Raw genomic sequence first — 13947 nt, 5'->3', positions numbered from 1 at the left:
TGATAAGGTAAAGGGCTGATATGGAAGAGGCCTTTACATTTGAATAGAAATTTAAAATAAAAAAAACAAATCAGTATATCATATCACTTGTATCAGGATAAAGGACTGCCTGTTTTTCTTACTTCATTGTGACTGACATTGTGGTATGCAGCAAAATGCAGAGTTGTTTATAGCTATCAGTTACCTGCGCGTGCGTTCCTTGGTTAACTTTTACTTACTGGTGATTTTGTATGAAAACGTGTTGTGTCAGAGATGTTAAATTATACAAGAACTGTACCGTATATACCAGGTAGGATACTATGTTAGGTCATTGCTATATGAGGTCAGTAATATATTTCTACAGAAAAAAAAAGAGATTAATGAACTGTCAGGGCCACAAAACCTGCTGTGTGATAAAATGTAGGAATGAAAGGTGATCTAGGTAAAACCTCATGTGATTGGTGAAGTCATCTCCGTGTGTTTGTAAACATAAACTACCACCGTAGAGAGTGGGACGTCTTCTTACTGTTCAAAGGTCAGCACTAAAATATCTCCAGGATTACCACGGAACATTTCCAGATTATATCATGTTTGATATAACCTATAACAGATCCGTACTATAATGGTATATCTAGACATTGTTCGAGTGTGTGGTCCCCCACGGTATCATTCTTTATTACATCATGTAACTGATCTAAATTGTAATGTGATATTGGACAAGTCAAATTATTGAGATTAATTATCCAAAGTTAACATAGCGAAGATAAAGACAACATAACAATATTAAACCTGATCTGAAGGACTGGTGAGCTTCTGTAGGCTTTCTATTTGCCTTCAGCCTAGGTGAATATTCTTCAGACCAGGTTCATAAATAAGGGATGGACCTCACCTGAAGTCCATAATTGTACTGTATTAACATGTACATTAGTTATGATTACTAAATGTCAATTCATTATAATAAGAGACCTAAAAGTTAATTAAGAGACTTTCAAAGTTGGGAATAAAAGTGCACATGATATTGTGAATTGTGTATTATAAGGAACTGAATATTTTAATGTGTATGATGAAGTTGTATTGTAAATAGTATTGAGTTATGTTGATTTAACATGATTAGTACATCAGTAATGTGACATGTTTCATTGATTTGTTATTCCAAAATTAACCATAGCTACAGTAAATTGATGTCAACATTATATGAGTCTAGTTTTAAAGTGGTATGTAGACAGGGACTGGTGCAAGTCTAGATTGACTCATTTTTTAGGTCAAAAAGTTGGAATCAGCAAAATTTTAGATAGATTTTCTTACATCAAATATTTTTGGAATTTGGAGTATAACCTGCATGTCCTGAGTGAGTGTATTGTAGGATAAAGCTGGTCTGAGGGATTAGGTGGTCTGACTTTGGCTCGGTTTGGTATTTGTTTAGTTGGGTCAGGCCACTTTCCCTTCTGATTGATGTGGATCTGATGACACTATATGTCCCTTTATCATCCCAGTGTTTGGGATAATACATGTACAGCTATCACTACTATCAGACTGGCTCAAACAAATGTTAGGCGCTTAATATTAGTATAGAAGATAAAAGCCTGCCTAAAGTAGTTCTTCAATACCTAATGTAGTAAAAAATATCATGTCTTGTTTGAAAAGTTACTCTCCTTTTGGAAACCTTTCTTTTTCTTAAAAATCTTGATGATTTCAAGTTGTAGATAGTGTAGCATTAATTTATGCCTGAAATGAATCCATTTGAATTTTTCCAATTTCTATTGAGACTATATAAATCAAATTGTTGAGTGATACATTTTGTTTATAACTAGGGACTTTCAAATGAAGTTGGGAAGATTCTTTGACTAATTATCCTACTGATCCTATCTGGAAACCATGCAGTTAGTAAGCTCACCAGATTATTATAACTCTCCGTACAAACCAGTCAGTAAGCTCACAAGACTTGTATAACTTTCTGTGTGTAAACCAGTAAGTACATTTGTAAGCACACCAGACTTGTATAACTTTCTGTGTGTAAATTTTTAAACCAGTCAGTATAAGCTCACAAAACTTGTATAACTTTCTGTGTACAAACCAGTCAGTAAGCACACCAGACTTGTATAACTTTCTTTGTGTAAACCAGTAAGTAAGCACACCAGACTTGTATAACTGTCTGTGTGTAAACCAGTCAGTAAGCACACCAGACTTGTATAACTGTCTGTACAAACCAGTTAGTAAGCACACCAGACTTGTATAACTGTCTGTACAAACCAGTTAGTAAACACACCAGATTGTATAACTGTCTGTGTGTAAACCAGTTAGTAAGCACACCAGACTTGTATCAAGCACACCAGACTTGTATCAAGCACACCAGACTTGTATCAAGCACACCAGACTTGTATAACTATCTCTGTTCCAGGTATATGAAAGTCTTGACATAGAGATGTAATTGTTTCTGTGTAAATATTGGGTCCAGGGCTTATCCATCTCCTTCCTTCCGTTTGATTTAGGGTGGGTGAGCCCTATGTCCAGGTATCTCCTGCTGTCTAAAAGGGATGTTCTACAACAGTCGGATGTCCTGTCTGCTGAAGTCTCTTGAGCTGTGTAAACAATAATACAAATAGCATTTACGAAAAGAATGTTTTAAAAATATTTTGTTAAAACTTAAAGGTTGAATTGACAGTAAATGTCTTTAAACAATAACTTAATTCTTAGCCCATTGTATCTTGAATTTTCACTCTTAATATCACTGGAGCATTCTGGAGTACCATGGATATGCACTTATTTATTTTCTTTTTTTTATGAGAGTTATTTCCCTTCAAAATTAAATCATATCGAAACCTTGCTTATCTACAACTCCTTTATTTTTTTATCAAAATTTTTGTTTTAACTCTATCGGGAACATAATCATCACATTCCAGATTTGTGCACCTGTGTGAAACATATTTTGATCTTTTTTGTTAAAGAAGTTATTATAGTTAATTCTTATCCTGCCAATTTAACAGTTTTCATCTGATTTTATATTAACTTGGTATAGTCAATACCGCCTGTCATGTTGATCTGACAATTTCTGTCTTTTTAATTTTTGATGCTGATCTGACGAGTTAAAGAGAATTATTAGACAAGTCTTGTCCATGTAATTCCTCCAACAGTAATGCTGTTCTTATTTAAAAGAAATTTTTATTTGAAGAGAATTTTTCATCAGTGATAGGTTTCCAGGTACACCAGTATGTATAACAGAATGGCCTAGATTTAGGTATCTTAGTGATAAAACATGAACATCTCTGAAAGGGTGACCAAGGTGGGAAAAGTCAGTGTTTGCCCTTATTATCTTACAAAAGATGTTGGTATAAGTTTATATTGGACAGTATATGTACTATGGTAAACAAATTACATTTTTTTTTCAAACATCTGGTATAGTCCATTTGTGAATTCCTGTGTTACTGGGTAGTCCTGGATTTACTCTAACGGTGTATATCTTTGAGATACTTCATGGACCCTTTGTACTAAGATACACTAGAGAAATTAATTTGCTGTGACCTGATATATTTGTCAGGTTTTAGTATTCTTCTCAAACAGTATTAGAGTTATCTACAGAGTTTAATAGGACTGACAATGTATACACTTCTTGATCAGGGGGACTTGGAGTAGACATATGAAAGGTAGCTGATTAAAATTAGACAAGTGGTGGATATGGAAAGGATGTTAATTTTTATAAAGAGGTGGTAGTTATAGAGAGGTGGTAGTAATAGACAGGTGGTAGTTATAGACGGGTGGTAGTTTTAGACAGGTGGTAGTTATAGACAGGTGGTAGTTATAGACAGGTGGTAGTTATAGATGGATGGTAGTTATAGACAGGTGGTAGTTATAGACGGTTGGTAGTTATAGACAGGTGGTAGTTATAGACAGATTGTAGTTATAGACAGATGGTAGTTATAGACAGGTGGTAGTTATAGACTGGTGGTAGTTATAGACAGGTGGTAGTTATAGACAGGTGGTAGTTATAGACAGGTGGTAGTTATAGACGGTTGGTAGTTATAGACAGGTGGTAGTTATAGACAGGTGATAGATATAGACAGGTGATAGATATAGACAGGTGATAAATATAGACTGGTGGTAGTTATAGACAGGTGGTAGTTATAGACAGGTGGTAGTTATAGATAGGTGGTAGATATAGACAGGTGGTAGTTATAGACAGATTGTAGTTATAGACAGGTGGTAGTTATAGACAGGTGGTAGTTATAGACAGTTGATAGTTATAGACAGGTGGTAGTTATAGACAGGTGGTAGTTATAGACAGGTGGTAGTTAAAGACATGTGGTAGTTATAGACAGATGATGGTTATAGACAGGTGGTAGTTATAGGCAGGTGATAGATATAGACAGGTGGTAGTTATAGGCAGGTGATAGATATAGACAGGTGGTAGTTATAGACAGGTTGTAGTTATAGACGGATTGTAGTTATAGACGGGTGGTAGTTAAAGACATATGGTAGTTATAGACAGGTGGTAGTTATAGACAGGTGATAATTATAGACTGGTTAAAGTTATAGACAGGTGGTAGTTATAGACAGGTAAAAGTAAAAGGCAAGTTGTAGTTACAGTCGGAAATTAAGGACATGTGGTAGAATTATAGGAAGAAACTATTTCTTCACAACAGGTGGTTTATAAGAATAGCTAGGTGGTTAATTGGCTGCGCAGAATGTGTGCAGATTGAAGTTTCATATAAGGCTATCTATGTTATTTAAAAATAAGTACAGTTAACAAACGTGCTGATATTTAAGTTGCCCACTTCATTTGATACTATCGGACAGATTTATGATTGTGTGAAGTGATGATCAGCTAGTACCAATATCATATTGCAGGCCCTTCAGAATTCCTTGACCTATTCTTAGGTACTATCATGTAGGTTAGGTACATAGTTTGTGTTGAGGGGAGCTATTTTGGTCATTTGTAGACATGCTTAGCACACAATATCAAATTGGGAGTGGTGATAATATAAAATTCTGTATTGTAAACTTCCTGAAACTTTGATGTGCTTACTACCTGGTCACATTTTACAAATATAAACTTTTCAACATAGTTGTGATTGAAAGAAACCCTTCGGAAAGATTTGATTTGTAGCTAGGCAAATTATAACTGTTTCAATTTTTAGCCTGCCATCAGATGGTGGGCTATTCAAATTGCCCTGTGTCTATGGACCATGGTCCATCATCCATAAACAATCCTTGATTATTATCACTATTTTTTGAAAAGTACTAGAGGAATATTCCTCAAACTTCATGTGGAGGTTTCTCTTGGTACCTAATTGTGCAGATGCAATTGAGATTTTTGATTAGAAAAAGTAAAGCCAACAGGTGGCCATCTTGGATTATGAGAATTGATGTTTGTTTGAAAAGAACTGGATGGATGTTTCTCAAACTTCTTCACACAACACAACTTGTTCTTGCTATCAGATTTTTAAGAAAGAAGAAAGAATGGACAAGTACAGATTGATAAATCTGACATGGAATCATTAAAGATCATTCAATGGTGGGCACCAATTAAAGATCCCTCTGGGATCTCTTTGTTTTATATGCCAATCAAATTTTGGTACATGTCAGACTAAATGCAGATGGAGCTGTTCTTGCATGTAACCGTGTTAATCTAATAATTCTTTTTTTTTTTAAATTTTACATACCAGTGGTATAAAGACAAATTGCTATTACACATGGCTACAATTTTTAGAATTCCAATCAATAATAATACAAAAAAAACAGATTATTTTAAGTGAAATTAGATTGATCTGTGATCGAGGAATGGTAATCTAAAGATTAATTGATTCAGTGAATGTAGCTAAGTTATTAGAAATGCAATACGTGATTCTTATCGACTGTATAACAAAACCAGGTGCCCTGATAGCTGTGATCAGAATGCATAAATGATGATCACTGTGAATTGATATGGTATGAGGTGTATGGAAAATTGGATTATGAATGTCAGCAGTTTGCTTTCTAATTTATCAGATACTGCGATCTAATACACACACCTATGTTTTATCAAGGTAAAAATAAATGAAAGCAGCAGAACTGTTTTGAATAAGGTTTGCTAGCACATAAATCAATCGCTTATGCAATTCCAACTGGTTCAACAGTGTTTTGAGGGGCTACCAAAAGGAAGAAATATATAACATTTAGCAGATTGCCATTACCTCTCCTTTCAAGTATTGTTTTATTTGATCAATGGAAAGTTGCCTCAAAAGGATATGATATATTCTACTTAAGAATAGAAATCAGAGAATTATTTTTCCTGGATTTTACAAAATGCAGTTTTAAATGAGTATGACCTGATCTAGTAAATTGATTATTAAAATTTTGATAATTTTTTAATTGTTACTATTTTTAGTATTTTGTTAGATATGCATGATGTGAAGATACTTGTTGAAGATAAAGTGAGGCAAGGAATGAATTGTGAAAGTTTTAAAAAATCCAAAAGGCCCTCCCTCTCCCTCTGATCCTATCTCTCCCCCTCCCCCTTCACACAAAAAAGGAATAAGGGAAGAAATTTATGGGAAATTCTTTCGTAGACCAGTAAAAATTGTTAATGGTGAGACTTTGTACAGTTATTGTCACTATAATAACAATAAAATAGGGCTGCAGACACCTTTATACTTTTATCTGAGGTCATGAGCTGTGAACAATGTGGCTGACTTTACTTTTTCTGTGGATATGTTATATTGATTTCTGTCTACTAATAATCCTGTTTAGTTGTCAGGGTTACACTAATTACAGATTTACCTGCCTCAGATCAAGTGACACCTTATTACAGTCCTTAATAAGCAAGTAGATGTGAATGCTGGGAACATATATTTTTGTGTGGACAAGGATCTTCTACAGACAACTCCTCCTGCAGCTTTCATTAACAGCTTTGTGAAACTATATGGGTGTAGTTATCCCTTACTGGAGTTGTGCACCTGGGCTTTTTTTTGGGGGGTTCCTCCTATTTTAATGGCAGTTTTGTCCTTTAGTTAAGATTGTAGGCTGAATCTTGTCTGGTCAACTCCTTCAGAAGAAGATATTCAAAACATCACTAATGTAATCAGCTCATGCTAATTGGCCTCTCAATTAACACAGGTGGTCTTTTAATGCAGGTTCAGTTCACAACAAATCACAACAATTTAGAAACAGTAAGGCAGGTGGTGTCCTGAGGATGCATTGTAATCTTCATATGGTTTAAGGTCATTAAGTAAAAGAAGTAAGTTGTGTGTTATTGAGTTATCACTGTAAAGCTCATTAGAATAGCTTATTAACACCCCCCCCCCCCCTCCCCCTCCCCCCCAGCAACATATTAAATGAGGATTGTATAGGTGGATGCATCTCAGGTCAGCATCAGGGACATCAAAATATTCTATGTGTATTACCACTCAAATATTTTCACCTGAAAATCTCCTTGAACAGCTTGAGGTTAATCAAAGTGGACACAACAGCTAACATTGTAGCTCAGGAATTCAGTGAACCCTTCAGTTATCTTGTATGTGGTCAACTTATAATTGGTGTCCATCTGCTCCGGCTGTTCATCCCAAGGGTCAGTGCCTCCCTGAGTCTTTGATGCTCATTGTGGCAGCAGTTTCAGGTCTCGTCAATTCGACATGAAATCCATCACCTTTACACAGGAATTCTGAAAAAGACCACAGAAAGCCCAGCTATTAATAGACACGATTTTTTTAATGAAGTGATCAAGGTTAAAGGAAGGTCACACTTGACCACTTTAAAATAAAAAAATGTTTGTGTTTAAAATTCTTTTCCCCATATTGATTCCAAATGCCAATCAAATTAATAGACATATCTACATGCTTAGGTCGTGTAGTATCATTAATGGGTAGGTTTATTTGTGATATTTGATATAAAACCCATTAAATGAAAAATTAATAAATAAAAAATACCTTATGGAGATGAGAGTTTTAAGATTCATATATCAAAGATGTAATATATCATAAGCCCCTCGACAATTAGTTAACTGTAAGTATTATGATATTAAAAAATATATAACATAAATATTATGTTAGGGACTTAGCTTTAGAGATGGACACATATTGCATGGACATTTATAAATTATCATTATCAATCAAGTTAAGCTTCAAACTTCAATTGATTCATTCATAAAATATGTAATGTATAGGTTTACATGTACTCAAAAAATGTCAGGTAGATTTTGTAAATAACAAATATTTTCTGTAGGTTCTTTAGATGTTGGCTGTAATGTAGTGACCATGTAAATATTTGAAATTCCAAAAATATCATAAAGTAGGTTAATATCTATCTATGCCTAGCATTATCAATTTTGTTTATTTTCTATTTTTGTATATGTATGACTCAACAGAGAAATATGTGAAAATGATACTATTTGTGTCATAGCTTACTAATATTGGAAACATTTAAACTCTAAATAACATTTTTGATATAGCCTAACTAAAAGACCTTGTATTTGATATTAAACATTGTAATAAGCTGCTGAATATGTTGATTTTCTGTATTTTCAATTACTTTAGAACATTTAAAATAGATAGCTTCCCTATACTTTCCTCTGGCCCCAAAGCCAGGCATGAGACATTTTGACAGAATGCCTGGTATGGTGGTCGGACCAGAGAAAATTTGGGATTGTAATTGAAGAATATGCTTTGGATAACCAAAGGAATCATTAACTTTGGCTGCCTTTGAATTGCATCAGTTTTTTGCTGTATGTGTCTAAAAAGGTTTATGCTGTACAAACAAGATGTAAGTGTATTTATATCTACAGGAAGTCTTCATTGATAGGCTCTCTAAGTATGACTCTTGAGTATATCTCAAGAAATGTCTGTTTTGTATAAAAAAATATTTTTTTATTGTTGCACAAATTAAAAAAATGGGTTAGATACAGATAGGAAGAAGCTACTGCAACAATTTAAAAGATAGGGTTATTACATTTCCTTGAAACTTTAATAATCTAATTTGATACTGAACATTCTTGGGACTAGAAAATTTAGACCATGAATGAAAAAGAAAAAAAAAGGGGGGGGGGGGTGGCCCACTTACAGAGGTGTTGGGTCTGATAAGGAACTAGAGGGTTCTACTACTCGTTAAGTATGAAGGGACTATCACTTATCTGGTTACAATGTACACACACATTGGTCAACAATAGTCATTGGGGTTATTGTTTCCTCTCTTTCAATGATATGTCAAAGAAAGTGAAAATCATATTTGACAGTCGATTCTGCTGTCCATACTCTTTAACAATACCAATGATTTGTGATGAGAACCGTATTAAACACCAAAACATTCTAAGATCATATGGTTATAATAGAAATGTAGATATAAATGTAACAAAGTTTTTGACCAATATTGTTTTTCCTCCACAGATATGCTATATCAGACGATGCCTATCGGTCGATGCGTGACCGGAACCTTGACCAATGCATCATCATATCAGGGGAGAGTGGGTCGGGTAAAACTGGTAAGTTGTGTTTAAATGATATTAAAACATCGATAGAAACAGGGCCCAGAGCTGTACTCATTAGTTGTCCCATTTCTGAATGACAGTTGAAGAACATCCAACCTGTAAAATTTAATTTGAAAGTGTACATGGAATATGTACTTCCATTTATAAGCACAGTCCAGTTTTGGAGCTAAACTTTTATGAACATCATCTGTATAAGTGAACCTATAATGTATACTGTTAATATAAACCTTTTGGGCATACTTAACATAGATTATAAAGCAAATGAAGTTATAAAGAATAAAAGTGCTTAAAATTACAAAATTCAGTCGGAATGTAAAATTGTGTGTTACAGAGGCCAGTAAGATGATCATGCACTACATTGCTAAGGTGTCAGGAAAAGGTCGTGACATTGACCAGGTCAAGGAACAGCTGCTGCAGTCTAACCCAGTACTGGAGGGTGAGCTCCTCTTGTCTTATCATTACCTCCCTTTGATTCTTTGTTGGATTCTTGTGTATCATCTACTGTGATTTATTAAAAAATGATAATATTGAACTTTGAAAAAATTCAGCAGGCATAATATTAACCAAAATATCATTCTATTTTATTTGTGTTTTCTACTTAGTGTGATAGAGGATAATAACATGTGTTTGTTTCTGTTTTATTTTCGATAGAGGAAATTATGATTGATAATTTGTTTTGTCTATTTTTTTCAGCCTTTGGAAATGCCAAGACCAATAAGAATGATAATTCTTCTCGATTTGTGAGTATTATTATGCTTATATTGAGGATCTTTTCATGATTGTTTATTGAAATTAATCCAATTGATTCATAAGATCATTTTAAATTGTGAACTCCTACTCAGACAATTTATTTTTTGTTGACAGGGGAAGTACATGGACATTGAGTTTGATTACAAGGGTGATCCCATTGGCGGTGTCATTACTAACTGTAAGAATAACTGCACATCTCTAATAACCAAGTGGAGATAACTCTCCTTTAAGCATAGATTTTTTTTTTACATTTAATCATTGTTAAGATTAATATTATGTGCTTTTACCTATGTTTAAATAAAATTTAAATATAACAGCTATTCAATGAATATAAAGATATAAATATGTCACATCTCCAATTCAACTTTGTACCAAACTGATTTTTTTTATGTTAGCTTAATCAAAAAACATGTCCAAATAAAAGTTAAAATTTTGAATGAAGTTTTGAAAACCTCATTTATTTTTAAAAAATTGAGCATATAAAAGCATACTAATGTTGTATCATCTACCTTTGATTTGTAGATCTTTTAGAAAAAGTGAGTATTATTTTAATAGTTTCATGCAATGTGGTACTTCACATTTTCTGGGTTCATAGAAAGAAAAGATAACTCTAAAATGATTGCAGAACCGGCGCAATGAAATACTAAATATGCATAATATTCCAGAACTTTTCCAGATCTATTTCATATGAAAAAATTAACAATAAAAATGCTTTTGTACTATTATATGTTTTCATGCAAAATGTATAAAGTAATTGTTCATTCTCTTTAAACACTTACCTGATATTTTTGCCATCATACTCTATTGGACTATACATCCTGAATTGAATTAATTTTTACACTGTTTATATTAACCTCAAACTTTCATAATATGATTTCCGATGTTTCCTCTAGTCACGGGTCGCTGGACAGAGTACAGGGGAAAGGAACTTCCATATATTTTACCAACTACTGACTGGAGCAGATCCTGGCACACTAGGTATGGTATACAGTATGACCATAGACTACAGATATACATTGTTTGAAAAATGGTCTAAGGTGCTAGTGATTTCAGCATATTGAATAAATGACATTTTTATATTTTGCAATAGGACAGTTGTACTTCAACACAAAAGTTCTGATTCAATTATATGTCACAAATACATTATAAAGAAGGGTAATAAAAAGTAATGTTACTATCATTGATGATATTCCTTTTCCAGAACAACTTTAAGATACCTTCAGAGCCCTTTGCTTGCATTGAAATTCTGGATATTTATTAGAAACAAACTGTATAAATTTTATAACAGATACACTACATCCCTAATGATAAACTCTATCATTTCAGCTATTAAGTAAATCTGGAAATACTTTAATTTTTTTCAGCAAATTTAAAGTTAACTTCAGATCCAAACCAGTTTGCTATCCTCAACAAGAGTGGGTGTGTATCTGTAGACACAGTGGATGATAAAGACAATTATCACACTGTTATGGTAAGTTATGCATCTGCTTGGCCTGAATTATTTTCCTCAAAAAAAGTGTCATGAAAAAACATTATCCTTTACTAGTGTCAGTCCCTATTGTTCAAGTTGTCCCTGAAACTGAAGCTCTAAGAAACCCAAAAGCTGTGAATGTTTGAAAAGAATTATTGTTAGCTATTTTTCACTTTAAGTCTAGCTTTAAAATCCTTAATATTCTCAGTCTTCCAAACTTTATTGTTCATTGCACATTGAATCTGATTTGCTTTTATCACACTGAGTTGTCTCCCCTCAATTGTCTAACAATGCCAGATTCTTAAATCTGATGCCTCAATTTTCCTACTGTCCCATAGACAACAATATATACATAGCTTCATGACCAGTCTCCAAACATCATAAATGACCTCCAAATCCAGACAATAAGGTTTAGGGCAGACATTTGTAAAAATATATATATATGTATTCAATGAGGTTTAAGGAGGGATAATATAGACATATGATCTATTACAGCATGGGATGGAGGTGATAGGGTTTAGGAAGGATGAAATCAAGGCTGTACATCAACTCCTAGCTAGTGTACTGAAGCTTGGTAATGTGGAGTTTGTTCACCGCAGTAACATGGATGGAACTGATGGCTGTGAAATAGAGGACGATACAGGTTAGGCTATCTACATTCATAACAAATTACATTTAGGAAGTTAAATCATAAACTTCAATTTAACTTAAGGACAAATCTTCTTTACTTGAAATGGAGATAATTACAGTAATCAGGCTTTGCTAGTACAGATCTCTTTGTAAGAATTGTGTATCAGTCAAACTGTTGTAGTTTGTTTTGAAATGAATATCCTGAGACATATTAATATAATAATTTATATTGAAATAAATTCTTTTAATGAATTATTTCACCATATATATTTTTTATTTCAGAACTCAGAGATATTGCTGATTTGCTGTCTTGTTCCTTGGAGAACCTTTATGAAAGTTTGACCCGCAAATCAGTTGAGGTCAGAGGGGAAAAGGTCAAGTCAGACCTTAATCTAGCAGGGGTAAGCAAAGCATCTATTACCAAATACCTGTAAACATAGATGGGGTTGTTTAAATGGCTGAATTTAAAAGTAAAATTTACATAGATAGAATATGATTTGTAGTTTAAAGTTGATATAATTCCAATTAAAATAGGGGTTGTACAAAAAATTGTTCCGATGTGATGGGACCATCAAGGGGTACATAAATAATGTCAGGTGTATTATAGAAATGAGAAATAAACAATGTCATATAACCTGATTATTTTTAATTGATATAGTCTCAGCTGTAAAATGTTACTAATAATACGGAGGCATATCTGTAACTCAGGCACGTCACATGATTTGATACCTTTAATAACATGTGCATCAATGAACCTATAATAATGCTCATATCAGTGTAAATCTCTAACGCACACACCTTTAGAACACCTGTTACATAATTGTCTCGTGTTACAGGCCACCTATGCCCGAGATGCTCTTTGTAAGGCCATCTACAGTCGCATGTTCTCCTGGCTGGTGACAAGGATCAACGACAGTATCAGGGTAAAATCATACAACAGAATCAGAGTAAGGTGTCATGGTACCGTGTTAAGTGCTGCAATGCAAAATAATAAATTTAAAAAAACAGTATCGGCTCTTCACTATCCCTGAGATCAGTTTATTAGATCAGATTTAGGGGATTTACCGGTATCCAGCATTTACTGGACAAAGTCTAATGTACCGCACATTAGAAACCTAGCATTTACTGGACAATTAAGCATTGAACGGCTTTCAGTTGGCATTCATATTGACTATGAATGCCAACTGAAAGCCGTTCAATGCTTATATTTACCATCTGCGATTTTTTATTTGTCGTGCGATTTTTTTTTGAAATTTTCAAATTCAAATTTCAGTTGGCAGTTCATAAGCTGGTGAACTTGCAACTGAATTGGTAGGGTTATATAGTGGCAGTGCCATACAATGGTAAATATAATCTAATGTACTGGACATTAGAGACCTAGCATTTACTGGACAAAGTTTAATGTACTGGACATCTACTGTGCATTGAAGTTACGGCTGATTGAGCAGAGAATTATTCCAGGTGGAAAATAAGTTACTAGAGAGGGGGTATTGTCTTTTGGAAACTGATGTGTCGCGTAGAAACTATATATATGTGTATGTAGGTGGTGGATGGTTTCAGATGGGTAAACTGCCTTCAGTAGTAGGAAATCTGTTTCTGGTAGAAGACAGATTGCAAGAGTGCATGGCCTCGCCTCATGGATGTTGGAAGGGGAGTAGGCAAGGGA

At 33.9% G+C, this 13947-nt stretch overlaps 1 protein-coding gene across 4 annotated transcripts in view; it reads left to right on the top strand.

Annotated features, from left to right (window-relative positions):
• Positions 1 to 13947, top strand: part of LOC117321639 (unconventional myosin-Ia-like) — a 75153-nt gene that overhangs the window by 36392 nt on the left and 24814 nt on the right. For all 4 annotated transcript variants that reach the window (XM_033876136.1, XM_033876135.1, XM_033876137.1 and 1 more), the window contains 10 exons: positions 9330 to 9424; positions 9762 to 9866; positions 10124 to 10170; positions 10295 to 10358; positions 10703 to 10716; positions 11074 to 11158; positions 11545 to 11651; positions 12147 to 12294; positions 12564 to 12682; positions 13118 to 13204. In XM_033876136.1, the coding sequence (XP_033732027.1) occupies positions 9330 to 9424; positions 9762 to 9866; positions 10124 to 10170; positions 10295 to 10358; positions 10703 to 10716; positions 11074 to 11158; positions 11545 to 11651; positions 12147 to 12294; positions 12564 to 12682; positions 13118 to 13204 (871 nt within the window). The remainder of the gene's footprint in view (positions 1 to 9329; positions 9425 to 9761; positions 9867 to 10123; positions 10171 to 10294; positions 10359 to 10702; positions 10717 to 11073; positions 11159 to 11544; positions 11652 to 12146; positions 12295 to 12563; positions 12683 to 13117; positions 13205 to 13947) is intronic.

The sequence above is a fragment of the Pecten maximus genome, chromosome 2 (genome assembly GCF_902652985.1).
Source record: "Pecten maximus chromosome 2, xPecMax1.1, whole genome shotgun sequence".
NCBI classification, from domain to species: domain Eukaryota; kingdom Metazoa; phylum Mollusca; class Bivalvia; order Pectinida; family Pectinidae; genus Pecten; species Pecten maximus.
The sequence above is the reverse complement of the archived record's forward strand: the minus strand, read 5'-3'. Positions and strand labels throughout refer to the sequence as shown.